Source organism: Myiozetetes cayanensis, unplaced genomic scaffold (genome assembly GCF_022539395.1).
Source record: "Myiozetetes cayanensis isolate MyiCay16 unplaced genomic scaffold, myiCay2020 scf20-37, whole genome shotgun sequence".
Taxonomy (NCBI): Eukaryota; Metazoa; Chordata; class Aves; order Passeriformes; family Tyrannidae; genus Myiozetetes; species Myiozetetes cayanensis.
Window position 1 is genome coordinate 10,064,875 of NW_026087412.1, and position 27,518 is coordinate 10,092,392.

At 40.7% G+C, this 27,518-nt stretch overlaps 1 protein-coding gene across 1 annotated transcript in view; it reads left to right on the forward strand.

The window, feature by feature from the left end:
- LOC126641287 (uncharacterized) overlaps positions 1 to 27,518 on the forward strand; it is a 63,563-nt gene that overhangs the window by 33,989 nt on the left and 2,056 nt on the right. Inside the window, 31 exon segments of the mRNA XM_050317817.1 lie at positions 372 to 449; positions 1,415 to 1,765; positions 2,315 to 2,671; positions 3,627 to 3,977; positions 4,138 to 4,269; positions 5,069 to 5,218; positions 5,670 to 5,786; positions 6,528 to 6,701; positions 7,418 to 7,625; positions 8,365 to 8,531; positions 9,605 to 9,717; positions 10,605 to 10,686; positions 10,906 to 11,043; positions 11,729 to 11,891; positions 12,634 to 12,755; positions 13,786 to 13,926; positions 14,949 to 15,062; positions 15,431 to 15,559; positions 16,034 to 16,195; positions 17,896 to 18,060; positions 18,902 to 19,073; positions 19,937 to 20,121; positions 20,701 to 20,793; positions 21,068 to 21,272; positions 22,232 to 22,419; positions 23,082 to 23,179; positions 23,572 to 23,756; positions 24,818 to 25,020; positions 25,463 to 25,646; positions 26,318 to 26,427; positions 27,352 to 27,471. Of these exon segments, the coding sequence (XP_050173774.1) occupies positions 372 to 449; positions 1,415 to 1,765; positions 2,315 to 2,671; positions 3,627 to 3,977; positions 4,138 to 4,269; positions 5,069 to 5,218; positions 5,670 to 5,786; positions 6,528 to 6,701; positions 7,418 to 7,625; positions 8,365 to 8,531; positions 9,605 to 9,717; positions 10,605 to 10,686; positions 10,906 to 11,043; positions 11,729 to 11,891; positions 12,634 to 12,755; positions 13,786 to 13,926; positions 14,949 to 15,062; positions 15,431 to 15,559; positions 16,034 to 16,195; positions 17,896 to 18,060; positions 18,902 to 19,073; positions 19,937 to 20,121; positions 20,701 to 20,793; positions 21,068 to 21,272; positions 22,232 to 22,419; positions 23,082 to 23,179; positions 23,572 to 23,756; positions 24,818 to 25,020; positions 25,463 to 25,646; positions 26,318 to 26,427; positions 27,352 to 27,471 (5,157 nt within the window).

Below are 27,518 nucleotides of genomic sequence, written 5' to 3' on the forward strand. Positions count from 1 at the left end.
TAAAGAGCAGGTTTTTCAAGATGTGGTGGATAAGAAAACATTTCTGTCATGGAACTGGAGTAGGTGTTTGCCCAGCACAGTAACTTGCAGTCACAGCTTTTCCATCCTACTATTTGAAGATATTATTCTGTCTTTACCTATGCTGATAATATTTGGGCATAATAATGCACAGTTATTATGATGACATGAGATAGCCTCAGATCTACTAAGCTGTTTTTCTTTTTGGAACTGAACTGTAAGATTTAATCTTAAAGCTATGTTTTGGTATCTTCATCTGTTTTATCCTTTAACCTTGTAGCTCCCTCCTTTGAATTTTAGTCCTCTCTCCTTTTCTTCATGCTCTCAATGTGCTTTGTTTATAATGCCAACAGGTTGCTTGCAGTGGAGAATCTGCCAGCAAACAACTTTCTGGCCTTTGCAATGGTGCCATTGCATTTCACCATTTTGAGGTACTGGCTTCATTTACAAACTCTGCTGTCAACAACACCCTGTCTTAACCTCCACTCAGGGACTCTAAGTACTCAGAGGTGTCACACATGTAGAAATGGGGTTGAGCTGGCTGGAGGTTTTGCATGCACTTCAGATATTTTCACTCCTGTAACATTCAGATTCAAAAAGGCTACTTGTCCCTCAAAAACTGTTTTAGCTCAGGTCTTCAAACTGTATCTTCTGCCAGTCAGAATTGAACTGGGTATAAATGGCCCTGTCCTGTTAATGAGCAGCCAACCTGATAGAGGAACTGGGCAAGGGAGCATGTGGGGCACAAGCTGAGAATTTCAGTGTTTTCTTTACTCTATTTTCTACTCTTTCCAGCTAACTGTTTGTTTGTGAAAATCCCTGTGGCTCTTGAACTGTTTGAGAAAGATATACCTTATAAGGGGATGTATTAAGAATGTGTTAAAAACATCTTCTGTGAGTGACATCACAGGAGATTGCATTTGTCTCCATAAAGACAGTAATCACAGAGACTCTGATTCCTGCACGTGTGTTCTAAAGCCAAAAAAAAGACAAATGCACTTCAGTTTATCCCTCATGTAACATGGGTACAATGTGCATAACACTTGTTCCTGCTGATGTCTGACAGGAATGTCACAAAATATCACAGTGCTAGAGCTCTATTTACTTGTTGTAAAAACCAGAAGTGATGATAGTAAAAGCAATAGCAGTTGATTTATCTGGTATTAGTAATTGTTTTAACAGAGTTATGGATTTGGTGTTTTTTCCTCTATTATTTCTACTATAGAACTTGAAAGATTTTAGGCCATATCTCCATTTGTTTAGGCACTTATAAACATGTAAGATGAACACAAAATGGTGTAGGGAAATAATTCTCTTCTAGTAACATGAACATTTAAAACCAGTATGTGGCCTGACAGGAAAGCAAACTTGACAACAGTTTTCTGTAACTTTTCAGACTCCAGCAAGAGTTTCACTGAATGGGTCGATGTTTACCAGCAACTTTACTGTCATCTTCTTTGGACATGTTTCCTTTCATGACCTGTTCGCCTGCCTGCAGCTCCACGCCTCTGCCAACATCCAGCCTCATCTGGAAATTGATTTCCAGCACTCTTTGCCTTCACTTCATTCTCTGGGGATTGCCAGAGAGAACCAAGTGAAGGTGTCAGCCCTGAGAAGTGACAAGTATAAGGGCATCCTTGGTATTGTCCTTGGGCCTTGCAGTTTGAAAGCTGATGGAGAAGTGAGCCTGGCCAGCAATGAAACAGAGTGGGTACTTACTGTCAGAAACAAGTGTGCCAGTCTAGAGGTAAGCCCAGACTGTTTTCTGCATGGCCTGTAGTCTGTGAGTTCAGATCATGAGTCACAGAGAACTCTCTCCTGACACCGTTATTTATGCACAGGACAATTTTGGTCATTAAAGCTGTTTTGGCAGAGAAATGAGTCACAGCATTCACAAGGGAAAGTGCATTTGAAGATGTGAATTTGGAGTAATACAATGCTGTTGCCGTAAAAGAGTTGTTTAATAATAGCTTTTTAATTAAAATACATTTGTGTCCTAGAGTCTAGTGAAAAGCATGTCCTTTCTGGTTGAAACTGTGGAGGTATTTTGGGAGTTAAAATTTTTTTCTTCTATATTACTTATGAGAAGTATTTTTTGTTTTATTTATTTATTTTGTTTCTGTCTTTTCACTGACAAGTTTCTGACTTCTCTGTGAAATAAGCTGTCTTGTATGGACTTTTCCAAAAGCAGATTCTTTCAGAAAGAAGAAATGCTTCCTCATGAATTAGGAACAACTTGGGAAGCCAATTGCTTTACCCTTGTGTGTTTTAAGTAGTATAATCTTTTCTGCTGCAGGAGATGGGATTGCCTCGTGCTGTGGTCTTTGGGGGCTCATTTCAACAGAACATCTGCAACCTGGGCTTGTTAATGAACCTCCAGTGTGATGGCAGAACAGTTGATGTGCAGATAGACACTTCCTGCCAACATGAATATACACTCCAAGGGATGCTCAGGCACTCACTCCCCTGGCTCAGTCAGCTTGGGCTCCCTTTGGAAAACTCTGTCTTGTTCTCTGCAGCCACAGACTCTGCCACAGAGGGCATTTTGTTGCTGCAGGCTGGCACATGCAGACTTAAGGCTAGAGGAGATCTCTGTATTCAGAATAAAGCTGAATGGACGCTGGAAACAGAGTCAGAATGTCCAATTCTGCAGGTGGGTCTTGGAGGCTTTTACAGAGAATTTTGGAATCAAATGCAGGCCGTAGGTTTTAGCTAAAATAACTGTTTGAGTGTTGGAAAGGCACTCTAAAGCACACCTGTCTTACAGCACGAGGCCAAGGAAGTGTCTCACATATCCTGGTCAAAGGTGTTCTCTGTAGACTGAGATCAGTTCAGTCTTTGCTGCCTCTTTCCTTCACAGACCGAGACTGCCCTCTAAGGCTCAACAGCAGTATTAGTTTGACCTCTTGTCAAAAATATATTCCCTGGTCTGTCTGTTTATATCAAAGTAAAAGTTGTGACATTTCCTTGGTTTTTCCACGTAGTCTCACTGAGTGCATTCAAAAGAATGACTCTTGCAAAATTGGGGTTTTTTTCTAGGTGTTCATAAGCATTTATGTTTTGCTTTCAAATCCCCAAATTGAGTAACTTCCTCAGCTACAAAGTAGCAACATAAAAACAAAAGTGACAGGAGAGTATCAACCATAGTGAAGAGGGAATGAAAACCTCTTGAAGTATTAAAATAACAGAATTTTCTGTGGTTTTGCAAATCCTTTGCAAGAAGGAACAGAAACATTTCATTGGGGATGCTGCACAAGACAAGCTTGAAGTTGTAGTAGTAAAAAAATATAAAATCCTTGTACCACCAGGTGCAAGAATGTCTGTTAGGCCTATTATTTCTTGTGGGTTAATTTGAAAATTGAGGTTTGTCTGGTCTGAATGAAGCAGAGAATGTTCAGTAAACTTTACCAGTCAGAAAAAAGAGGCATTTTGTATTTTGTAAATGAGAAATTTTGTAAAGATACAGAAGTTGTAAAGTCTGCAGGATGCTCCTAAAATCTTTCCTCAGGCCTTATTCAGGCTACAGGGAGAAGAAAAAAGTCTTAATACACACCTGTATGGAAGTGTACATACATTCCAAAGGAACTCTTGTTTTTAAATCTCAATAGGATCTCAGTTTCCCGACTCAGACACGGCTCACAGGATCCATTCAGAGGGACAAGTGCCAAGCAGAGCTTCTCTCTGTGCTGGAAACAGAAGGCAAAAGTGCCCGTCTTGAAGTGAGAGCAGAGTGCAAGCCCAAGATCACACTGGAAATTCAGTTCAGGCATGACCTCCCCCAGCTGAAGGAAATCCCAAGGGAAAATGAGCTGTCCATCACTGCACAGAAACAGCTGAAATATTTTCTTGGAATAGGAATGAAAGTGGGTGCTTGTGAGCTCCAAATGAATGGGGACTTTGACCCTGAAAAGAAGCTTCAGTGGAAAATGCTTATAGAAAATAAATGCCAAACAATTCAGGTATTGAGAAGAATTTATTGCTTTGCTACTGAATCTGTGCATCTAAGGCAGGATCTTTGTACCTACCAAAGTTAAAAGACAATAGTCTAAGGATTTCAGTGGTAGGGATTTATGTGAGTGTAGAAATGGGAATCTTAAAATTTTTTTTTTACTTTTACAGGATCTTGGTGCACCAGTGAAAATTGATGGGTCAGGCTACATTTTGATGACTAAAATGAACCTGGATTCACAGACACTGATCACTGTTGATGACAGTAAATTCCAAGGACTCCTTATACTCAAAGTCACTGATGTGAGTATCCTGTGGGCTGTCAGGCTGCATGTACAAATTACTGAGTAACGCACTCCAGACTGTTTTATTGGGAACAAATAGACAACTTCTAGAAATAAATACCAGAATAAAAATAAAATAAAAATAAAATCTTTGAAAATCTGGCACCTGTAATGCGCAGGAACAAATGTACAGGATAATAGGATACAGGCTCTGGCACTTCCTGAATCACTTCCTTGTTATTCTCTTTGTAAATTTTTGTTGTTTGCATTGTACTATTTGGTGTTCTTTATGTCACTGTGACTTACATTGCAAAATAATGGGCAGGGATTAATGGAGACACTGGTGTTTATTTAAGTAAGACAGTAGGACAAGAAAGACTGTGAATTTCTTGCTTTCCTGTTGACAGTTACAAGTCTGGCTTTTCTTGTCATCAGTGCAGGAGAGTAGAGAACACACACAAGTGTCTTCTTCTTTGTGATCATTTGTTTTCTTGTCATAACTGGTAATTTCTGCATGTTTCTGCCACAGAGAAACAAGATAGCTACTGGGAGTTCTTTACCATCAGGGAGAAACATTTACACATTTTTTCCTCTCAGCTGAAATACATATATATGTATATATATATATTTTATCCTACCTAGGCTTGATGTTTGTTTTGTCTTTCCCAGTGTAATTCCCCTAAGTTCAACACAATTTATTTTAATTAATATTACATATAGGACAGACAGGTTTGTTAAATTTCTGGTTTGAGCTCTGTGTTGCAGCAAACTTTGGGTTCTACACGTGCTTTGCTATCTGTGCTGTGAAATATTAACAGGGAAGGCAAGAGCTGGATGCAGTGCTAACCCACAACATTCAAGGAGCTGCTGACATGGGTGTTCCTATGAAGATGTTAATTGATGTGATATCAGAAAAAAACAGTGACTTCTATAAAAGATTTATTCATTTCTGTGTGAACAGCAAGCAAGTAAGTGTCTCTTCCATATTGGTGAGATGTGAAATAGAGGTTGAAGTGAGCTAATTGATTTGGTAAATAATGTTTCTCCATCTGAAATAGCTGTGCATGAGGCCCCTGTAGGAATACCCTGCAGAGGCTGGTTTGGTTTTAAAGACCTTAATTAAATGAAAGCAGTATCCTCCAGCCATTCTTTCTGTGCAGTCACTCCTATAAACAAATATGACATCATCAATGATCCATGATTCCCACTGGCAAATTGTATCAAACCTTTCTTGTCAATTATCTTCATTTGGTGCAGCTCAGTCCGTTTTACAGTACAATTCTCCACCATAAAGTTTTACTCATTTTCATAATTTTACTCTAATGTGTAATTAGTAAAATAATTACAACCAATCAGAGAAGTCTCAGTATCAGAGATGTGCCACAGTTAACTTTTGTCATGTTTACTTGGACTGAACAGATTACAGAAGAACTGAGCTTTGTCCAGAAGTTGGATGTTGTGGCTCTTAACTACAAACTCACCCATAACATAGAGGCACTGAAGACTTTGCAGATAAAAGACAGGATTGAGCTGCAGGTGAGTTACCAGGCAATGGCAGGGGAGACACAAATCCAGCCTGGAATGACACCCCGAGGGAAGCAGGAGCTGTAAAAGTGAGATGGCAAAGGACAATGGGAGCAGATGGGATTTTACTGTTTGCTCTGTAGGTGAAGAGGGGAGTCTTGCTGCTCACTTTGTTTGTTCTTGAGGAGAGTCCAGAAGCTCAGTTTGTTCCTGAGGGGTTGGGAGAATACCTTGCCAGACCAGAACTTTCCCTGGGACTGGGAGATTGGAGGTTGGCTCCCATGTGGGAGCAGCACAAGCCCAGGGGGGCTGGCAGCCTGCCCTGCCTGGGGAGGGCAGTGCAGGTCAGCTCCTGTGCCTCCTCTGTCTGACAGAGCTGCACTGCCCCTTCTACAGACTGGGCAGAGGTGAGTTCTGATGGCATTGCACTGGTTACATTCCAAATGGTACTTTCCTCCCATGCTCTGATTACCTGGCATATTTCTTTATCTGAGAAACACAAGCCTGCAACACAACACTTTATTAATCATGTAACTGCTTGAGTAGCAATTAAGGCATGGCCATACTGGAGAATACATGCTAAAATGTGGAATTTAAAAATAAAAGGGACATCTGTAACTATGTTGTGTTATAAAATTATACAATATTAATTTTTTGAGATAATATTGCCTCAACCAAAGAAAGAATCGTGACCAACAGGAGCTTTAATTTTTACTAAACTGTCTTTTCACAATTTACCTTCGCTGCACACAGGGCATCTTGAACCTGGAAGTAACCAAGAGCTTCAGTATGAAAGTGCTTTATGGTACTCACCTAACAGTGCTCGAAGGACAAATCCAGGAGTTTGAAACAAGTACCAACATAACAGGGAATTTCCATCACACTTTGCCATGGCTGCTACAAGCCAGAGTCCCACCATCTTTACAGGTAGTTTAGGTTTGGTTATTTTTTTTTTTTTTTGTAATGCAATTATTGTCCTTTATTATGATGCAGTAGCCCATGGTTTGAATGGAAACTACCATTTTGTGAGGTACAGGATGGAAGCTGAGATTTTCTGATACTTAAAAGCCATGGACAGCTAAAATCTGAACTACTGAAAAAGCAGATTTCTTACTGATTGCTTTCTGAACCAGAGTGTTCCATTCTGACCAGTGTTAGTACAGTGGGTGTTGTTGATATTGTAGCTCTACAGGAGAGTAGCTTCATCACACTGCACCAGGGATGGAATATTGCTCCTGTGCTCTTTAAGTGGAATTTTATACTTAAAGAAGAATTTCTTTGGGTGCTATTTTCAGGGAAGTATTGGAGCACCTATTATCTGGTAAATATTGTCAGTAGGCATGGATCAAGTATCCTTTACATAAAGGGAGTCATGTGTTTGTGGGATAAAAGAGAACCTACTGAGAATTTGACACAGATCAGTGAGACTGACGTGGTTTGAAATTCATTCAGTCGAGTAGACTTTGTACTGGAAAGTCATAGATGATTAATGAAAGGCTAAGATATGTTTTATTAATGGATAGATTTTTAACATAAGTATAGACTAGAGAGAACTTCCTTTCACTTCCATTTGTCCCCTGTTTTAAAATTAAATAGTATTTAAATGTTGTTAGGAGAACTAATGTCTACGTGTCATTTTTTAGATAGATGTGGTTTCTCAAGGGAGAAATGCTACTCAAGAACGATACGTGCATATTGCAGCTGGAGAAACATCAATCACATACATAATAAACTCCTACTATGCTGGTCACCAAGTGGATATCTTCTGCCAAAGTGTACACAGCAGTGAGTTACTCCAGGCAGCTGGTTATCCTAAGGCAATCAACTTGATTCTCAGCTTCCAGAAATCAGGTAGGTACCTGCCATCCCTGGCAGGTTTTTTGTTCTGTGATAGCTCTCTGAGGCTGTTTCAACCGTTCCTTCAACAGCTGCAAACTGAGTAAGACCTAAATAGAGGCTTTCTCTTCTTTGTAAGTAAAATTGTCATTCTGAAACTGCATCTGTGATTAGTTATATTGTGTGTTTTTTTAGCTCCAGGAAAGATCTCATGTGGTACAACACCTGGTAAAACAGGTTGTTCCTGAGATATTTACCTGCGTAAGATTCCAATATCACACAAAAAAACCCTTGTTACACAGCACAAAAAACGTGAATTCCACTGTAGTTTAAAGCAGTCTTTGAACTAATTCTAAATGGCTTTTGTTGTCTGAACTGTGGAGGGGAGACACACCCACCCTGATGAAGCCAGTCTGCTCTCAGAACTTGGCCTGGGATAAATCCTCTCTGGATATCACTCAGCTGCAGATTTACATGGTGGTCTGTGATTTTGTCTTCTCCATCAAGAGTTCAGGGGTTTCACATCTCTCATCTTGCTTTTTATCTTGTAGGAGTCTGTATTTTTCTTTTTCAAAAATGAAAAGCTTGTAGGAAAGTGGGGAAAGGGGCTCAAGGACATCCAAAAAAACACTACACTCCTCCAACCACAGGCCAAAGCTCTTGTAATCCTGAATGATGACCCAAATGCTGGCAGTACTGAAATTCCTCAAAAATAAGCCACTCAAATTGGCACTGCCCTGTTCTTTCTATATAGAAAACAAAGCCAAGACTGTCTGTGAAATCCAATATGACGAGAAAGATGTAACTGTGACTGTGGATGTTGGCACAGACTTTGAACTCTTCGGTGTATTTGTGTTCAAGGCAGAGGTGAAGCATTCCATGTCACTCCTCCATCAACTGGGACTTCCCTTCTTTCTTAAGGTATCACACCATAGATCTTTTGCTGTGCTTTGATTCGAGCTGTCATTTGAGTTACACTTACATGAACCCAGACGACTTCCAGTGACCTCAATGAAATTACTCCAGGTCTGTATAAGTGCAGATGAGAAGTGACTTGCTCAGTTTATCTGAATCCTCCTTTAACTTAAGTACAGAGCTAGTGGTCTGTTTCCAAGGAAACTGGAAATTCCCAGTGTCAAGGTTCATCATTTCAGGAAGGCACACATTTATTGTTACCTCCTAGCTGATAAGCTTACTAAAGTAAGAAGGACTCTTGATAGAAAACAGCTGTCCTTCATGTCCAGAGAACTCCTTGGCTTGGTTAAACCACTTACAGCACAAATACATAAAGTACTTCAGTGTTGAATAAAAACTGAAAAGTATTACATATATCCCTTACTTCTTCCCCCTTAATGTTTAGTGAAGTGTCTTTTATCCTTTGATGTTTCAGTGAAAAAAAGAAGAGCAGAGATGGTAATTCTTGAGGTGCTTTATTCATGTATGAGGTATGAGTGTAATCATGGGACATCAGAAATTACTGTTCCCACAGACTTTGGCAAGCATGTGTTGATATTTAAGTGTCCTGATCTTCCCCAGAGGGATCCTGTAGCATTTTCAGGATAAAGCTGTAGATGATCCAGGAGCTGTGGGAGGAAGAAAATATCCCAGGGCAGGGTAAAAGATTAGTGGAACTCAACCTGTTTCTTAAAAAAAAAAAAAAAAAAAAAAAAATCTTTACAGTATATGAAAAAGGAGAGTGGGGGAGACATAAACAAGAACCAGCAGCTTTAGACTTAAAGCAGGTAAGGGTATGTGGAAAGTAAGGCTAATATTTATCACTGATGCAAATGAGTAGCTATGGAAACATACAGAAGAAAAGGAAAACATCTCTTGAGGTTTTTGGGTTACATTCAGCAAGCATCCAGAAGGCCTGTCTGGGAGATAAACTTCACTCAAGATGATGGTTTTAAGTGAGTCAAGAGGTCATGCTCAGTCGAGATGAAATGTTAGGTAGAGGTTATGGCATGTGATTTGTTTATTTTCCCCCTCCACAGATGATAATTCAGGAAGTCCTGACTGAAAATGAAACTGCAGGAGCTCTGAGGGTGACCTATGAACAAAACACAAACTTCTCCTTTGCCATCAGTAGGAAAAAGGACCAGCAAGGGTAAAAGAGTCATTCTGAGCACTGTAGAAATGTCATTAGGCCACTGTGATTCTGTGGAAAAAAGTTACTGTTTGAATCATCAAATCACTGGTGAAATGGCTAACAAATCTTGGACACAGTGAGTAGTCACACCAGACAGTCTGGTCACCTCAGGAAGTTTATGAAGGGCTGCAGATTCCTCACAGTTTGGAGTATGCCTGTCTCTGCCTGCTCCCACAGCATTGAAGCAGCAAACAGTGAAATAATCCACAAAACTCTAGGTTTGAGCCAGATAAGTACTTAAAAATACCTTAACTTGACATAACTGTTTAATCTTATTAAATTTTTTGGCACCACTGAAACTTGTAAAATTATGGAGACTTGGTTTTCTAAGCTGGAATCAGTATGGCTGTATCTGCACAAAACTGTAGGCTTTTGAGGATGTTTAAGAGGTGTAATATTTTCAGCCATGGGGTATTTCAGATATTTCTTAATTTTCTAGCAAAAGACCTTGGCACTGAAAATTTCTTATAAGTTCTTTTAAACTCTCCAGTAGTTCTGAGTTTGTAAACTATGACAGTGTTTGCAAAGTCAGATTCCAAAATACTTACCCAATTTTTAAAAAGCTGATGCATTTTCTATGGCAAAGTAATTTCTGGTTCAGTGGGCTGTGTTCTGTCCCTGGGATGCACACACAGATTTTTCACTGAGGTCAAAGGTGCTCTTTGGTCTCCTCTACCTTTGTGTGAATGCATCAAAAACTGGGAGCTGGGTGAGTGTTCAGTGGTACTGCCACTTGTAACTCTGAAACCTGTGGCAGACTTGGAGTAACTCAGATGAACTTGTGCTGCCAGTGAGAGTGTACTTTCTGAAATATTGTTGAACAAAAGTACATTTCTTCCCTTTAGTGAAGAGTTGAATATAAAAGCACTCCAGACTCATCCCTTCTTTCTACAGTACTTCCCCAGTGCAGCAGAACTGTCTTCTAAGGTAACTATCTGCAAGTTATCTGTCACATACATCACTGCAAATTAGAGTTGTCTAATGTTTTAGGAGTCAAGCTGCATTATGTCTAGCACTAGTAACTCTGACACTTTTGTTGTTGTCGAGGATGTTCATGTTTTCAGAGATGCTAACAATCCCAGTCTTCCTTTTTTTCCTTTTCCTTTCTTTTTTTTTTTTTTTTTAATTTAATGGGGAACTGAAAAGGTAAATTATGACATGACTGAAGCAAAAGGCAAACTCTGCCTCAGGATGGAAAAAAGGGATTTCAATGTTACAGCGAAGCTCACTTTGAGTGGAACCAGCTACACTAATGCCCTTGAAATAGCACAGACCATGTCCCAGGTTGGTATCACTGGCTCTGAGGGGAAAACCAGGCTGTGACTGCCCCATTTCAGAGGGGAATATTCAGGGTGTGGTTGTCAAACACATCTCCTGCTGTGTGAGTTGTTTAGCCCTTGATTTCTCCAGTAGCTCGAGCAAACATTTGACTGCAGATTAGTTGTGTGTCCAGTGGTATAACCTGCTGCTTGATTTTATATTTGTTTGCTCCCAGGGATGGAGCACATATATAGGATTTATAGGAAATCCGAAGAATTATATGTTACAAACTGACCCATTGCCAATTTTTCTTATGCAGCTACCACACATTTCTTTTTCTAAATAAGGAAGAAAAGATGTCACAAGTAGATACTGTTGTTTGTGTTATCTTCTGGATTTATTCTGTAGAGTGGGACTCTGGGTGTTGTAAGAATTATATTGTGAGATGAAAGAGAAAATCAAATTGTATATTAAGCAAAGACTATTGTAAAGGGGACACTCAGTTCCACTGTGTGAAAAGATGACTTACTGTGGAAATGAAGACAAGTAGAAATGAATAACAATGGGCTTAGAGTATCATTGCACTACACCTTTAAAAAACACATTCCTAAAATTAGACCCTACAAGACTTTATGGTACCAAAATTACACTTAGATTTTTAACTTCTCAGAGAAATTGGGATTTAATGTTTCCTCTCTTTCATTTTTAGCTAAAAATTCTTCCAAGGCAGCTTGTGTTTATGACTGTTTACCAAAGGGGCAACAGGACACGAATGCTGAGGCACATTGCTCTGTGGGATGGCAAAGAGATAAAGGTAACAGGCACTTACACTGGACTCTTCCCAAAGCTGCCTGGAGGTCATGACATTCAGGGTAGGTTTCTTAAGTCTTTTGGTAGTGTTGATAGCAAACTATAAAATAAAATAAACTACATAAATCTGATTTCAAAATGCATATCCAAATGGTTTCAATCCTGGTTCCAGTCAGGCCTTCTAAGATCTTACATGCTTTAAATTCATTATAATCTGGCTGTTAGAAACCTGCACTTCAGAATACTGTTTCTACTTTGTGGATATGGAGCATAAAACTTAAATAAACTTTTTTAAACTGTAGTAGACTCTGTTGTTCTACTGCATTGGGTACTGAAGGGAGCACTGGTCACACTGGCCACTACTTTGAGGTGTTAATTCCCTGTTTTGAGGCTTTGTTATCTGAAAATAGAGAAAATAACTGCGTTTACTTATTTGAGATGTTCCTCTGCCAGTGTAAGGCGTTCTCAGCTTCAAACAGATTATTTTCCTGGCTGTTCTTGCTGCTTTGGGTGTAGCTATCAATCTGGTGATTATTGCAGGTAACTGCTGTTTAGCTGGTAGATAGGGGGCTCCTGTTTTCACTTGCATGTCCTCATATTGAGCAGAAATCAGCACACTGCAGTCATTTTGGCTGTTGGGGAAGGTACTGTGTGTGTATGAGCAAAGACATTGCTGCTCTGGGAACCAAATATTGCCCTGCTGCCAGCGAGAGAATAGGTCCTATGCCTTTTTCTTTATCAGAAAATGAGGAGTCGTGATTTGTGGTGGGGGAAATCTTACTTGTTTGCTCTTTTTCCTTGCAGTGGAACTTTTCCATCCTCTCTCCATTCCTTTTCCAAGGCATGCCAGGGTCAACTTATATGTGAAACACTCGGCACGTAATCACCGGGACGATCTTACTGTCATTTGGAATGAGAAGGACCAGGTACAGCAGCCCAGAGCAAATAAATGTCAGGAATATCAAATGGTTCTTTTTTTCTTTTTTCCTTTTTTTTTTTTTTCTTAATGGTATTAAGCAAGCCAGGGAATTCAAGCAGGAGGCAAACTGTCGTCCTTCCTGGATATATAAAAGGCTCTGACTACGGAAGATGAGCTGCTGATATGCTTTTAAAGCAGCATAGGGGAAAAGAAACAGAACCTAAGACAAATGAGCAAGTGTGAGCATTAGTGTGAGGCTGAAAAGGATGGAGAACCTGTTGCATGGCTAAAATAGTGTGTTTGTGCACACACAAGTGTGACACATACCTGTACTTGGTGTTTTCAGCTTTACTGGTGTAGTAGAAGCTTTTTTGTATTTCACTCTTTCACTTTCCTCTTTATTAGCGAGAATGACAAATATGGCACAGGTATAATCAGCCTTTGCCTTCTTAAAGTAAGTCAGCATTATTTTTAAAACATATAAATAGTGAAAAGGACAGAACCAGGAGAACTTGGGGCAGGTTGATTTCCGGGTGTGGTTAAATGGGGACACTTACTGACTTGCTGCTGACTGTGCTATCTGTATATGTATATCTGAAATGCAGCACCTTGGCTGAATACTACATTATTTTCTAAATAATGGAAAGATAGAAGACAATGTGTAAAATACATTAACATACAGAATGTTTTTCCTTGAGCTTTGACTGTGCAAGCTGTGTCTAAGCACTCTGTGGCAGTGCAGCCTGCAGTGCCTAAAGATGAGACCAAAATTAAGCCTCAACAAATTCAAGCATTGTTCATGGTTTTAGTAAAACACAGAGAATAGTTTTACTTTCACCTGTGCCATGTAACTCAAGTAGCAGGAATGTCCTCATCTGAACACTAATTTGCCTCACTACTTCAAAAAGGAGTTTATTAGGCAGATAATTCATCTGAGGAAAAGGTACAGGGAAATCTTGCCGAGTGTGTGTTCGAGGTCAGTATGTGAGAGGTGTTTGATTTCACAAGTTCCTTTTACGTGTGTTGCTGTGGATCAGGTATCAGTGTCATCTTCTCTGAAGTTTGGAAGACACCGGACAAACTACAGAGCCACTGTTGCCCACCCCTTTAATTACACCCTGAAGCAACTGGAGATCCATTCCCTGTCAGAAAGAAGGGGCAGAAAGTACAACCAGCAGGTGAGAGCATGAGAAAGGGCTGCAAAATACACACCTGTGATGCTGTATTTACTGTTAGTGTGCCTTTCATCTCTGAGGATGGCAGAACCAGATACCATCCTGAGATGTGAAGAAAATCAAGTGCTACTTTCTCCTTGTGTGCAAACCTCCAGCATTGTTTCTTTTCCTAAGCATAGATGGTTTTGATTGACAGACTTGCACTTTTAGCATTGACCCATGTTGGATGGTAGGAAGCCAGAAGTGCACAGGGGGCAGCCTAGCAGTGAAAATGAGGCAAATTTTCTCCACAAAGAAATGAAAGAATCCCTAGTGCACACACTCAAAACCCCTCAAATAAACAACCTTCCATCCAACAAAACCCCACAACACAACGTAACCAGAAACCCTTTGATACCCCTGTGGAGCAAACATAAATTTTTGGACTGTATGGAAAACTGCAACACAAGTGTAAAAAAAATATACAAGACTAGAAAGGCTTTAAAATACAATTATGAGTGCACTTGCAAAGCATATATAGGGGAAAAGAGGAGGACAAACTCCAAAAATCATCCTTCAGGATTAGAGACTGCAGTTGTATTTTCTGTCTGAAAATGCACTTCATGAATCAGGACACTCCAGTTGCTGAGGCTGAAGACTTTCTGCTCAATAAAAAGCTGTGCCAACTGTGCAGTGTTGTTTGTTCATCTGGAGCCCTTTGGTGCTCTCGGGTGGTTTGCACTGTGTCTCAAGAATCATATTCAGAGGAATAAATTCTGTTGTAGGGTCATTATTCCAGTGGTGTCGTTATTTGCTGTGCTTGACAGACCCCAGGCAGCTTCCAGAGACGGCAGCAAAATACTTGCGTGTCCTGGGCTGCAGCAGTGCAGTTTCCCTGTGTTGGTCTCCAGACCACAGAGCCTGTTGCAGTTTTCACTGTGGTTCTGTTTCTCTCCACTGGATGGGGATAATTCTGCTGGATCACCCTGCAGCTCTTCTGCTGGTTCAGGTCTTGCTGCTGGACAAACCCTTCTCTTTGGTTTCAGCTGCAGCTGGCAGGGAATGCTGGGCAGCCCGCTGACATCCGACTGACCCTGGAGGATCGATCCAAGGTGGACATCGCTGCCTGGGGGGGCTGTGTGACACTCTCTGCAGGCCAGGTACCAGTCTTAAGACTCTCAGAAGAGAGAGGTTTGGTTTTTTTTTTCTTCTGCACTTGTTACCATATGAAAGCCTTTTACTTGAAGCCAACCTTTTCATGTCTGAGAGGAAGAAAAATGAACTCTCTGAAGGATTCTGTTTCAAGTTGCCAGACATGGCTGTACTGAGGCTGCAGCTTTCCCTCAGGACAGACTTGTCAAACCCCTCAGGTCTGCTGGCAGAGATTGAAGCAGTATTTTATGGCTATAGACAGTTCAGGGGTTCTCACAGGGGTGTATTTTTGCCCAGGAAATGCACTGCCCTAGGATATACTGAACATATATTTTTTAAAATTAATTATATGTGTCAATTTTTTCCTCTCTTCCAGCTTCAGAGAATATTAAGTATGGAACACCTGCATGCATGTGGGTCTCTAGAGCAAAGATCAACATTGTTTAATGAATATCTAGATCTGAACTGGGATGACAAAAAAATCAAACACAATTTAACATATGAGGTAAGAGAAGGCAGTTGTAACTGTTAACTCACCATTTTTATGAAAGCTGTTCTTAATAGATGAGAAATTATTTCAGTTTTTGACATAATGTTGCATACATTTTAAGAAAGCTTCTGTAGAGTGCCATTTTCTGTGAAATATCAATATTTCACTTTACCTTTTACATATTTCTCTACATAGGAAGAAAGATAAATGTAGCATATTAAAGAAAGAAAGAGTTTTTACAAACTAGAGGCCTCACTTGTGCTCTAAATTTGCAAAACTGTTGACTTAATTCTGAAGGATGGGAACCAGAAACAAGGCTGATGATCCAAAACATTGTCAAGTGGCAATGTTATGTTTCGGAAATGTTACATTAAAATCCTGAAGCTACTGGAATAACAAAAGCCAGCACAGGGACAGGATGAGTGGGCACCCAGGAGTGTCTAAGATCCTGTTGTCATATTTTAACTTTGTTTTCTTGGTTCATTGCAGAGGAATCAGTTCTTGTATCCTGATAAATTCCAGTTAGAAGCTGTTCTAGAAAACATTTTCCTGACCCCATGCACCAAACAGAAGATTCTGGGTAAAATAGAAACAAACTACTGCTCTTCCCTGGATCATTATGCAAGTTTTGAGTTCTGTGACCTTCCAAATGTAAGTCTTAGATAAACATACTGAACCTACTTCACTTTAAATGTAATTAGTGTTTTGGAGACTCATTTTTCCTCAGCTGCAGCTCTTCATACTTCTAATGAACTAAATAAATAAACAGTGTCTTTGGAGGGCTGAGGCAGAAAGGTTCTGTTTGGCACTGTAGCATATTCTGTAGGCCCTGTTGTGGTTGTAAAGATTGTCACTTCCTCCATGTTCTTTCTTTCCTATTCTCTTTCAAAGGTCTTTTAATTTCATGTTTCTGAAGAATATCAAAACAGGCTCATAAGTGATCGAAAAGGAAACTAGAGAGGAATAAAAGTGCTTTCCTTCCCCTGTGGGTAAATGTTTAGTGGTTTTTAGGATTGCTCTGCTGGTAGTGATGGATTTTTGAACCTTAATGTGACCTTTATTTCTAATAAACACAAAATGAAGACCAATCCATGATCTTCCTTAGGTGCACACTGGACCTCAGGGTTGCCTATAGATATTCACAGCAAACACAAAAATTGGAACTTGCAGTAAATGTCTTCATTTACATAAAAGTTTTCAATTCCCAGTGCTAAAACATTTCCAGCAGGTGACACTGTTAGCAATGGGAAATAGAAGCCACATTTTGATGCCTGTGAAAGCTTTTTCCAAGACTAAGGTGTGATAGAGCCTGTTTATAATGCAAAGAATGTATATGTGTGTCACTTCAAAATCAGGTGCCTCTGTATTCTTTTGGATCCTCCTTTTCAAAGGCGTCATGGCTTAAGCCCAGTTGGAAATTAAGCACCAAGCAGCTGCTCCCTCAACCCCTCTCTCTCCCTCCACCAGCCTCATAGACCAGGGAGGAGAATCAAATTAAAGCTTGTAGGTCGAGATAAAAACAGTTTGTTTAATAATTGAAAAGAAAGTAAAATACAATAATAATGGTAAATAATAACAATGATAATAAAAAGAGAAAGGAAAAATAAAAACAACCAGGTGATACACAATGTGATTGCTCACCACCTGCTTGCTGATGCCAGACCCCCCCTTCTTAAACCCACATCTGCCCCTTCCAGGTAACTCCCACAGTTTATATACTGGGCATGATGTTCTGTGGTGTGGAATATCCCTTTGGTCACTTCAGATCACCTCTCCCAGCTGTGCTCCCTCCCAATTTCTTTTGTGCACTTTCTCACTGGAAGAAAAAAAGAAGAAGGAGAAGAAGAAAAAAAGTCTTTGACTTAGGATAAACAGGACTTAACCTACTGATGTTTTGGTTTTGCTATTGATATTGTTCTCATTCTGAATCCAAAACACAGCACTGTACCAGCTACTGATGAGAAATTAACTCTATCCCACTCAAAACCATATCCAATATCCAACCTCCCACACACCCCCAGCTTTATCAAAATGTCTAGCCAGAGTTGCTGAGAAGTATAGGAGCAAAAAAAAAGGATGTTTTAACAAAATATAGTTTCTAACTGTTCATATAGTCTTAGGCTGCAATCACTGAACATGCTTTGTTGTACAACAGAAACTGAAGATGTAACAAAGTGAGACAGTGCTGTGAGGAGGAGGATGTGCTGGTTTCTGAAACGACAAGTTTTGTTCATCTCTTCATTGTGTAATTCCATGAGAATGCTACCATTGTACAACTTCTTACTACTCTATGCAGAGCCCGTTTTTTTGGAAAAATTAAGCTTTAGCACCCTTTTTTTGTGCATACTTAGGTAATTGTTTTATCTGGAAAACACCAGCTCAACAAAGATAACACCATTTTGCAGTCAGAGGGCAGATTCCACCTTGGTGATCACAGGACAGATGAGGGGTTGATTGGAGTATCCATAAAGAATCAGAGCACTGCTGATGTGAAGAACTATTCTATGGAAATTCAAGTGAGTTTTTATTTTATTTTAGTGCCACTGGGTTTTGGTTTTTAAAGGCCTGCTGCCATCTATCTCCCAAATGGATCAGGTGCAGCCAGTGACTGTAAAACAGCGGGCAGCTTAAAATACTCCTGGTTTCTCTAGTTCTGTTTATAAAGGAACAGTTACACAATGTCCATGTGGTGTAATCTAGAGAGAAAGGCACCAACATTAGTGATCTGCAGAGCTCAGCCCCAAATATAATAAATGTATATCAAGGGAGTTTATCAGTTTTAAGAGTCTGGGTGGTTTTATAGCTCACCTTCAGCATGACTGGTCTGTTTGGTGAGGCATGTTTTTTTCACCTTATCAATAAAAAAAAGAGGCAAAAAAATTACAGTACTTTCAAAAAGCATCATTTACCAGAAAAAAAAATTGACCCTAAAAAGGCACAGAAAAGCTCCTATGATGCTCATCTGAGGGAAATATCTTCCTTTTACCCTCTGCTTTGCATTTGCTTTTAATTTTCTGTGAAATAAATAAGATGGAGAAGCTGGTGGTGGAAAGGGACTGAGGCAGAAAAGTAATGTGTTCAGCACCATCCAAAATGTTCTTTAGAAGGTAATCGGGCTTACATTGCTGCCAGTAAAATTTTGTCCAGGAGCCTTGTGCTATCCAGTCATTCAGCTCCTGAGCCAGTGACTCTGATGCTTGTGCCTCTCTCAGTGAAACTCCTGCACAGTGCACAAGCTTTGGAAAACACTTCCCTCACCACTCACTGTTTTGTGGGAAGCACTGGTATTCGAGCATCTTCTCTGAACAGTCATTTAATTCTGTGTGGTGGCTTTGAATAAATATTTTTCCTCTATGGCTGCAGTTAAGAGCCTTTGAAGATATTTGGCTGGGCCTGACAGGAACTGCTACTTCCTCATCTGTCCAGAGCCAAATCCTGGTGGAGGGGATTATTGATCCGAAAGAGAAAGTAAAAGTAGCTGCTTCAAAAGGAAAGGAGTGTATTCAGTACTACCTGGGGTATCTGAAAGGTATGTACCTTCCCTGACAATGCTTGTAGGCATATGATTTAGTTTTAGGTAATCCTGCAAGGAGCAGGGAGTTGAACTTGATGATCCTTATGGGTCCCTTCCAACTGGAGCTATTCTGTGATTCCCAGCTGTCATTGCTGTGAAGAGGCTGGATGAAAGACTGGGTCTCCAGTGCCAAGCTAGCTCAGTTCATGGTGATTCAAGTTATGTCTTTCAGATAGATAAAAAAACCCCTGAAACTTAAAACTTGTTACACAAAGGTCAAGCTTGGGGGACATTTTTGTTTCAGTTATGGATTTGCCTTTCCACACTTCTGCAGGGGAATTTCTCACAGGTTCATGGCCTCACTTGCAAGTGCTGTGATGTATCCGAGGTTAGAACCATTAGTTTGTTGATCACTGAAGGCAGGAGTTCCTAAGAGTGGTCAACTCAGCTCTCTCCACCCAGACCCTCCATGCCTTTGCCGACTGTTTCTGTTTATGCTCATCCGTGCTTGGGTAGAAGCGATTTCGGTGTGTGATGGGTGAACCTGACAGGCTGAGCAGTTTTGAAACATCAAGACAGTGAAGACTGAAGTAGAAAAATATCATTGTGACCAAAATATTTATATTTACATTAATCCAGTGTTTCCTTTGCCGTAGCAAATCTGTATTTGCAACTCATTCACAAGCCACACAGAAGAGAAAGATCAAACACTGACACTGATCTAATTGACTCCTGTTTATCTCTCTTTTTTTCCCCACAAACACCTAACACACTCAGGCATTGATTGATCACCTAAGTAAGTAATTAAAAGCTGGCTTTGAAACAATGTCTGTCAGTGTTGTTCCTGTAAACGAAGCTCTGTCTTTTCCTTCCCTAAGGGGATTTGGAAGAAGGAATGGAAGTCAGTGCTTGTTCTGATGGGCAGGAGATGGCTGCCATTAACACCCATCTCACCATCAATGGGGAAAGGCAGGAAAACACGGGACAAGTGACTCTAGCAGCTGCTAATGGAAGCCTGAGTTTTCTGGCTCATGGATGCGGGGATGCAGTTCTTAAGGCTGAGGTGAGACTCTTGAGTGGCTGTTAACTACAGTGTGGTTTTCCCAGAATATTGTTTAATTTTATCAATTTGCTGAACAGCTTCCACGTAGGATTCAGGTGTGAGTTTTGATGAGTAGCCAGGCAAACTTAGGTAATTTTTAAACTCATAATAACGTTAATTTCACGTTGATGTGAAAAGTTATGGTGAGAATTAAAAAGTTCATCCATACCCAGAGAAAGAAAATACGGGACCCTCTCCTGAAGGGTGAGTCCTCTGAGGAGGGTAAGTAAATAAAGTGAGAGCAGCAGTAACTGCTCAGTATGTTGGTTACAAAACCAAGATTAGTATTCCTGAATGTGCTTTTACTTCTAATAGGGTTTCACATAGTCTCTGCTTGGAGGAGGCTATTTGAATTTTCATCCTTAGACCTTCTGTTCCCATGTCTATCCATTGAATAGGGCAGAAGCAACTCCCCCTGAGAAATGGGAGGCCACTGTGTAAATTTGCTGGAATTTAAACTAGTACAAACTTTGAGTGATTTGGACCCAGCACAAGCAGTTTTAAGTTGTAAATTCAAGGTTTTTATTAATCTTCTCACAGCACAAGCTTATTGAAATTTGGAGTCTTTTGAAAGCCAAACTGATGGAAAAGATAAAGAAGTTTGATGGATACATGTGGAGATTCAGGAGATCAGTAAGTATCTGTACATATCTGTGAAAACACCATGAGGTTTTCATGCAGTGTTAATTAAAATCATTACATCGCTTGCAGTTGTTTTGTTTTGCTCAAACATTTAAATGATTACTCCTGTGCTGACCTGTAACTCAGACAAAAAGCGTGTTTCACGTGGAGATCTTGTATCTCTGCGCCAACACCGAGCAGTCAGAACTGCCTCACGATGGAATCAAAGCTTTGCGTGAGATCAGTGTGTATTTTGACATTGCTCGTTTTTTGGGAACCACTGTAGGTGCAGCAAGTTGGTTTCCTGTCTGAAGCAGCTGGCTGGCCTTCCATAGCCTTGCAGAAGGCAGCAGGATTCCTGCACAGCGGGGGCAGAGCTGTCGGCCAGGCGTGGAAGCAAAGCGGAATCGGGCACATCCTGAGGAACAAGGTCCCGCTTTACCTGGATAAAGTTCAAGGTGTTGTCCAGCAAATGCAGAATGAATTGCAAAGTAAGCCAAACTGTGCAAAGTGAGGAGAATAAGGACAATGTCAGTGCAGGGCAAACCAGACTTGACTATAAACTATAAAATATGCTGACAGTATAAAGGTTTCTATTTTGATCCAGTGAAAAGTGCTGACCTTGGCTCTTGGGGTACAGAGTGGGAGAGTTGATGCAATAAGCCCTAAGTAAGCTCTCTGTGAGCACCTTTCTAATGAAATCAGTGATGAGACACTCTCTGGGTTGCAGGAGGCTGAGTTCAGTCGGATGAGAACAGAGCCCTAATTCCTAAGCTGAAGTATTTCTGCTAACAGTTCCCTGGCAAGCCTGTCCTCCCAAAGGGCTGTTCATATCCATCCTTGAGTTTTGAATGCTTGTACTAATCGGATTTCACTTGATCTGTTTTTTCCAAGCCTATCCAGTAGTCTCTAATTCACTGCTGAGCTGGACTGTGGCCCATCCTGAAACTTCTGAATTTCAGCTGTAATTAGCTGTGAGAACCTTCAGTTCTCACAACAGTAAAACCTCACTTTGGGCCACTTACCTCTAGGCTCTTCTCACTCAAAAGCTGGGTTTAGTTGACATACCATGTTCGAAATCAGCTGTGACCAACCTGTCCTGTTACTAATCAGATGCAGTTTGTGCAGTACACTCTGATGGTGGCATATTGCAAAGCATTCCTCACATGTCTTTTGGACAGTGGCAGTGTCCAAAAGTGCATAAGGGGCTCAAGGTTAGAGCTAAATGCCTCTTTCAGTTTCTCCTAACACTGTGTCCACACAGACAGCTGTGCAATGTGCCCAAATTGCCGTGAAAAAAAGCGCCACCTCTTCCTGTTTTGTGTGTCCCCCCTTCCCTTACCCTGGAAGCTGTGAGGAAACAAGCAGACAAACAAGCAGACAATCAAGCAAACAAAGCCACTTTGCACCACACCAGCTAAGGTTTGTTCCATTAATGTGTTTGCTTCAGAGCCACTAGCAACTTTGAAGGATGCCTACTATGATGTGACCTTGAAGCCACTGGATGAGGTCTGGAAAGAGAAGACAGAAGAGTACATGAAGAAAATCCAGGCTTTTTTACCCAATATTGTAAAAGATGCGTGGCTAATGGAGCCAATCCAGCTGGCATTAAAGGTTGTGAAAGCAGCCTTGGATATGGTTGGTATAACTCAGTTCTTCATTTTTAATGGTTTGTAAGTCAAGGCCTACACATTTTAAGTCTCAGTTTTGAGCTGCGGATACACAAAAATGGTTAAGTATTTTGTTTATGGAAACAGTGCACAGCTAACTTACTGTTCTTGCAGTATTTGTCCTGGTTTGAAAGCAGTACTTTTCCAGCTAGAGGAGAGGTGGTTTTACTAGTTCTGGTTGAAAGCACAGCAGCAGTCATCTGTCATTCACGTAGCTTTTACTTTTCTTCATAGAGGATGAATTGTGATTCCAGCAAACAATGTACAGATTTGGGCTCTTCCGGTTGAAATGAACAGCATAAAATATATCATGCCAATTTATATTAACAAAGATACCAATCCTTTGCAAGATACTGAAGTGCATTAACTCAGTGAAGTATTGGTATACTTTAAGTAAGGCCTATGTAGGAAGAATATATTTCTGTCCATTATTTGTTGCTGTTGTGAGTAGAGCCTGCCCTCTGGATATTAACCTTTAAATGACAAGATGCTGCAAGGCAAGTGACAAATGTGAGAGACTAAAGTGCTATTTCACTGACTGTTGATTTAAAACTCCTTAGCAAGTACTGACCCTGCCCTGAAGCCATACTGAAGTCGGTTTTGTAATCTCCTCTTCTGACTCTCCAACAGACCACACAGCAGATGTTCAGGTGGGCAGAGGCCACATTTTCCAGAGCTGTGAGCAAGATCCGGAAGCCCTTGCTCAACCTGTACAGCTTTTCAGCCAGGTAACTGGTGTTCCTGCAGGATCCCTGCTGCTGGGGCTGCTCTAAATGGATATGTGTATAGTTAGTCTTCCTATCAGTTTGTAGGCTGAGGGTTCTGGACAGACACCCAACCACTCCTTGCTTTGGGCACAAGACACACTAATGTTCACTTCTGTTGGCTGTCAGGCCTGACTGCCTTTCAACAGGAGCTACTGAGCAGCAAACACAACAGTAATAACTGATTAACTGGCCTGTTATGGCCTTGGGCAGTGCAGCTGTTGGCCAGTGTGGGGCTGTTCTAACCAGACTACAGTTCTTATGAATTTTTCACTTCCACATTTCTTATAATAAAGCAACAGCATGTCATCAGTTGAGCAGATAAGGGCTCCTGCTGTTTTGTTTGCATTCCACAGGAACTGCTCCGTGGCCGTAAAGCTGCCAGTACTGCCCAAAGGAGACCACTCCCTACAGCTAGCAAATGTTCCTACTTATCTCATTGGAGAGAAACTAATGAGGCCTCTGCAAGACCTCTACAAAATCAACATCCTTGCAGAGTATTACAGGTTCAAACGGAGGATGGTGGAGAGTCCCTTCGAATGTAAGCCCTTTCAAAGTGCTGCTTTGTTTTGTAGCTGGGTCTGTCTCCACTTGGTGCTATATTTGAAAAATCATATTTGGAATAGTACTTTACTATGGATGGTTGCTAATTAATAGTTTTCCTATCAACTTCATATAGTCTTTCCTGTAAGACACTACTGGTATTTATAATATCAACACTCTGGGCAAAGCTGACATGCAGTAACACTCCTCTGCTTAATAGTCAGGCAAATTTTCCAACCCTTTACACTTCATACTCTTGAAACTAGAAATCAGCAGGTGCTGTTTATCTGTCTTATCCACATGCCCTTGTGAGTTGATACTATGGCTCAATGCCAGTCATACCCCCGGCTGTGTCCTGGCATGGAGGCTTTGAAACTGGTCATCTCACCTCTGACTCCGGGATGGAAAAGTTTAGCCCTACTCAAAACTTCAGAGACAGCATTGCCAGTAAAAGCCTTGCTAAATGTTAAAAAACTGCATTAACAGTCCCAGCTGTCCTTTAGACAGAATGTTTTTTCCAGAAAGAGCCGTTTTTAATGGTTTCCTCCCACTAGACTGACAGGCACAAAGAGGGCTGTGAAAGTTGGTCCTAGTGACCAAATAATCTAAGTGATGTATCAGCAGGGACTGCAGCTCTGTTTGATGCTCTGGTTTGGAAGGGCAGTTTCTGGAGACAGTTAATATTCATGCTGGTTTCTGCATAAGAATGTATGAACTGCAGGGTATATGTGTGTGCTTACAAAAAGCAAGTTTACAAGTAGCATGGCAATAAACCCAAATGAGCTTTGAATCCCAGTTCATGCTTCTCAAGGTTTCAGGACACCAGGTAGATCTATAATGAAAAATAAATCATTAAATTGCTTTGTTTCTGGTAAAATTTTTGTTGCAGACTAACTACAGTGTAACTAACTAAAATGTAAATGTAGTAATGTCCATGTAATAATAACTCGAGAAATTATTTTAAGAGCATGCCAGCCAAAAGCTGGCATGTGTGTTGCAGTATGCACAGCACTTACTGCTTTGTGGGAAACTCACTGATGTTTCTTCTGAAATCTCTAGATCACGCTCTGTTAGTGGGGACCAAGCATCTTGTGACTTTTGATGGAAAAATTTATGATTTAGCATCAAAGTGCAGTGTTCTTCTCGCCAAGGATTTTGTTCACAATACTTTCACTGTTATACTGAGTGAGGAAACCAGGAACTCAAGATCACTGTATGTGGAGATGAACCAGACTGTGATCAGTATCCACCCAAGACTGAAGGTAGGAGGAGCAAGTCAAAAATTCTTCATTTTCAGAGCAGAAATTATCTTAAACCAGCAACAACAAAAAAAGCTTTCCAAATATTAGTGCCTGTAACATAGATGAGAACAGCTCTCAGACAAGTGCTTTAAATTAACCACTTCTTAATCAGAAAATACCTGTCCAAAACAAAGCCAGTTTAATGCAAGGGCTGCCTCTTTGCTTTCTGCATACTAAAGGAAATTTTCAGCTTTTCTCTTAGATCATGTCAGAGAGGTCTGGAGATCAAACTGGGCCTGGAGCCTCGAGGCACCCAGGAGGCTTTGTGCTGTCTGCTCTTCTGGAAGTTTAACACAACCCCTTCTTATTCCCTGATTCTGGGCTAAGTTGGCCCCCCCTGAGCTTGCCCGTTACTGAACTTTAACAGTGACAGATTTGAAACTGCATTTTCATTTTAAAACAGATCTCCAAGATGTTCTCCTTTATGGAAGAGAACTGCCAAGTACTGGATAAATCACTAGAAAAGAATACTACTAATTCAAGGAGAGAAACCAACAAAATAGAAGTATCTAATCAGAAAGGAGTTTCTCTATCCTGTGACTTTCAGTATGATCTCTGTACTGTTACTCTAGCTGGGTGGCACCACGGTGAGTACCAATCAGCCTTTTGTCAGCTGTTAGTCATTTTTTTAATGACTAATTAATCTCTCTAAATTATTACCCCCTGTAGTACTAGAATCTGCATTGTCTTTCACTTGTTTTTCCCCTCTTCATTCATGCACACCCTGGAAATGGCCCTAGGCATTCCTTGTAATTGCTAAATAGAGCATGGATCATTCCAGGGAAAACAGTGAGTGGTTATGAGTTACTGATGATTCAGTGTAATAAAGCAGACAGATGCAATGCAGTCACCCAGCCCCAAACCCTGGATGAGAATCACTGCTTTAGAGATGGCTTAGCTTGTCAGATCTGCAAGACAACTACAGAGGGAGGCCTAAAACCTTACGGGATTTTTGGTATATGTGGAATGCATTCCTATCCATGTGCCCCACACTATTCTAAAACTTGCACTCCCAAGATTAGCAGAGGATGGATCTGATGCCTTGATGTGGTCAGGAGAAACACATGACCAGCTAGGACAGGAGATGGCAATGCAGGCTGGGAAAAACCCAGAATGGCTATCTGGCCATACCTTCTCTTTTCCATGTTAGAGCTGAGTGCTGCTGTACAGAATAACTGGAGCTCAGAGACAGCTTCTGTAACTTTCCTGCATCTACTCCTGACAACTAATATTTTACCCCATTTCAATTTCATCCCAGGTATCTCAGCTGGGCTTTTCGGTACCAATGACAATGAAGCTGGAAATGAATGGATGCTTCCTAATGGTTCCTTCACTGACAATGTGCAAGAGTTCACACAGAGCTGGCAGGTAACGAGCTCAAGGGCTTCCTGCAAAGTCTTAGGAAGTTTTCTCAAGATAGGAAGAGATGATAGGGTGGAAATAACCCAGTCCCAATAGGCTGTAGTGTACTCAGCTGTGCTGGTCAAATGGAGCTTGAAAAAAATCCTTCCTGACCAAAAGTTTTAGCTCAGCAATTTGTGATACAGAAAGTGAAAGCAAAGTCAGGTTAAATCTGGCCAGGTATTGAAGCCTGAAATAAAAGCACTGCTGGAGTCACCTCACCCTGAACTGTGAACTCCAACTGACAACTCGCTCCCTGGAGACTGACCTTCCTTCCAGCAAATTTCCAGTGTCGTGAGGCCAGGGCTGCACAACAGCAGGAGGCACAGCAGGAGCCTGCAAGGTCTGGCTCCTGCAGGATGAGGGTTATCACAGATTAAACTGCCAGTTCATTTTTCTTAAAATCACTAGAATTTAAACTTACTTAAAAACTCTTTGGTTGGTTTGGGGTTTTCTTGTTTGTGTTACTTTTTTGTTCATTTGGGACTTTTTGTTTGATTTGGTTTTGAGGGGTTTTTTTAAGACTTCTTTACCTTTGAATAACCCAGCAAGGAGAGGAAGATTTTTTTTTTCTGCATTAAAAGATCTAGTAAAAGCACATCTTTGACCTGTCAGATCTATATAATAAGAGAACTAGCCAACTGCCTGCTGTGGCAGCAGCTACACACCCAAATCCCTCAGTGCACAACAGAATCAAGAGAAAAAGGAAACAATGTCTAATCTGTAATATTAGTTATCTCTCAGTATTATTGAACAATAAATGTTAGAGCAGCATACTGAGCTGCCCATATCTTCCTTTAAACCAGCTCACACTGGAAATCTGAAGAATTCATCCTAACTTGATGTATTAAAAAACAAAGCCCCCCAACTGCAGTAATTCTGCTTTCCCAGGTGAACAAGTGCAGTCTTGTACCGAAGAAAGAGAAGCCATGTCCAATTAAAGGCAAGCAAAACATCTGCAAAGTGTTTTTTGAAGAACCACATTCACTTCTTAGGAACTGCTTCAAAGTTGTAAGTAGAACTTCAGCCATGAAGGACTGTCTGAATCACCCCGTGTC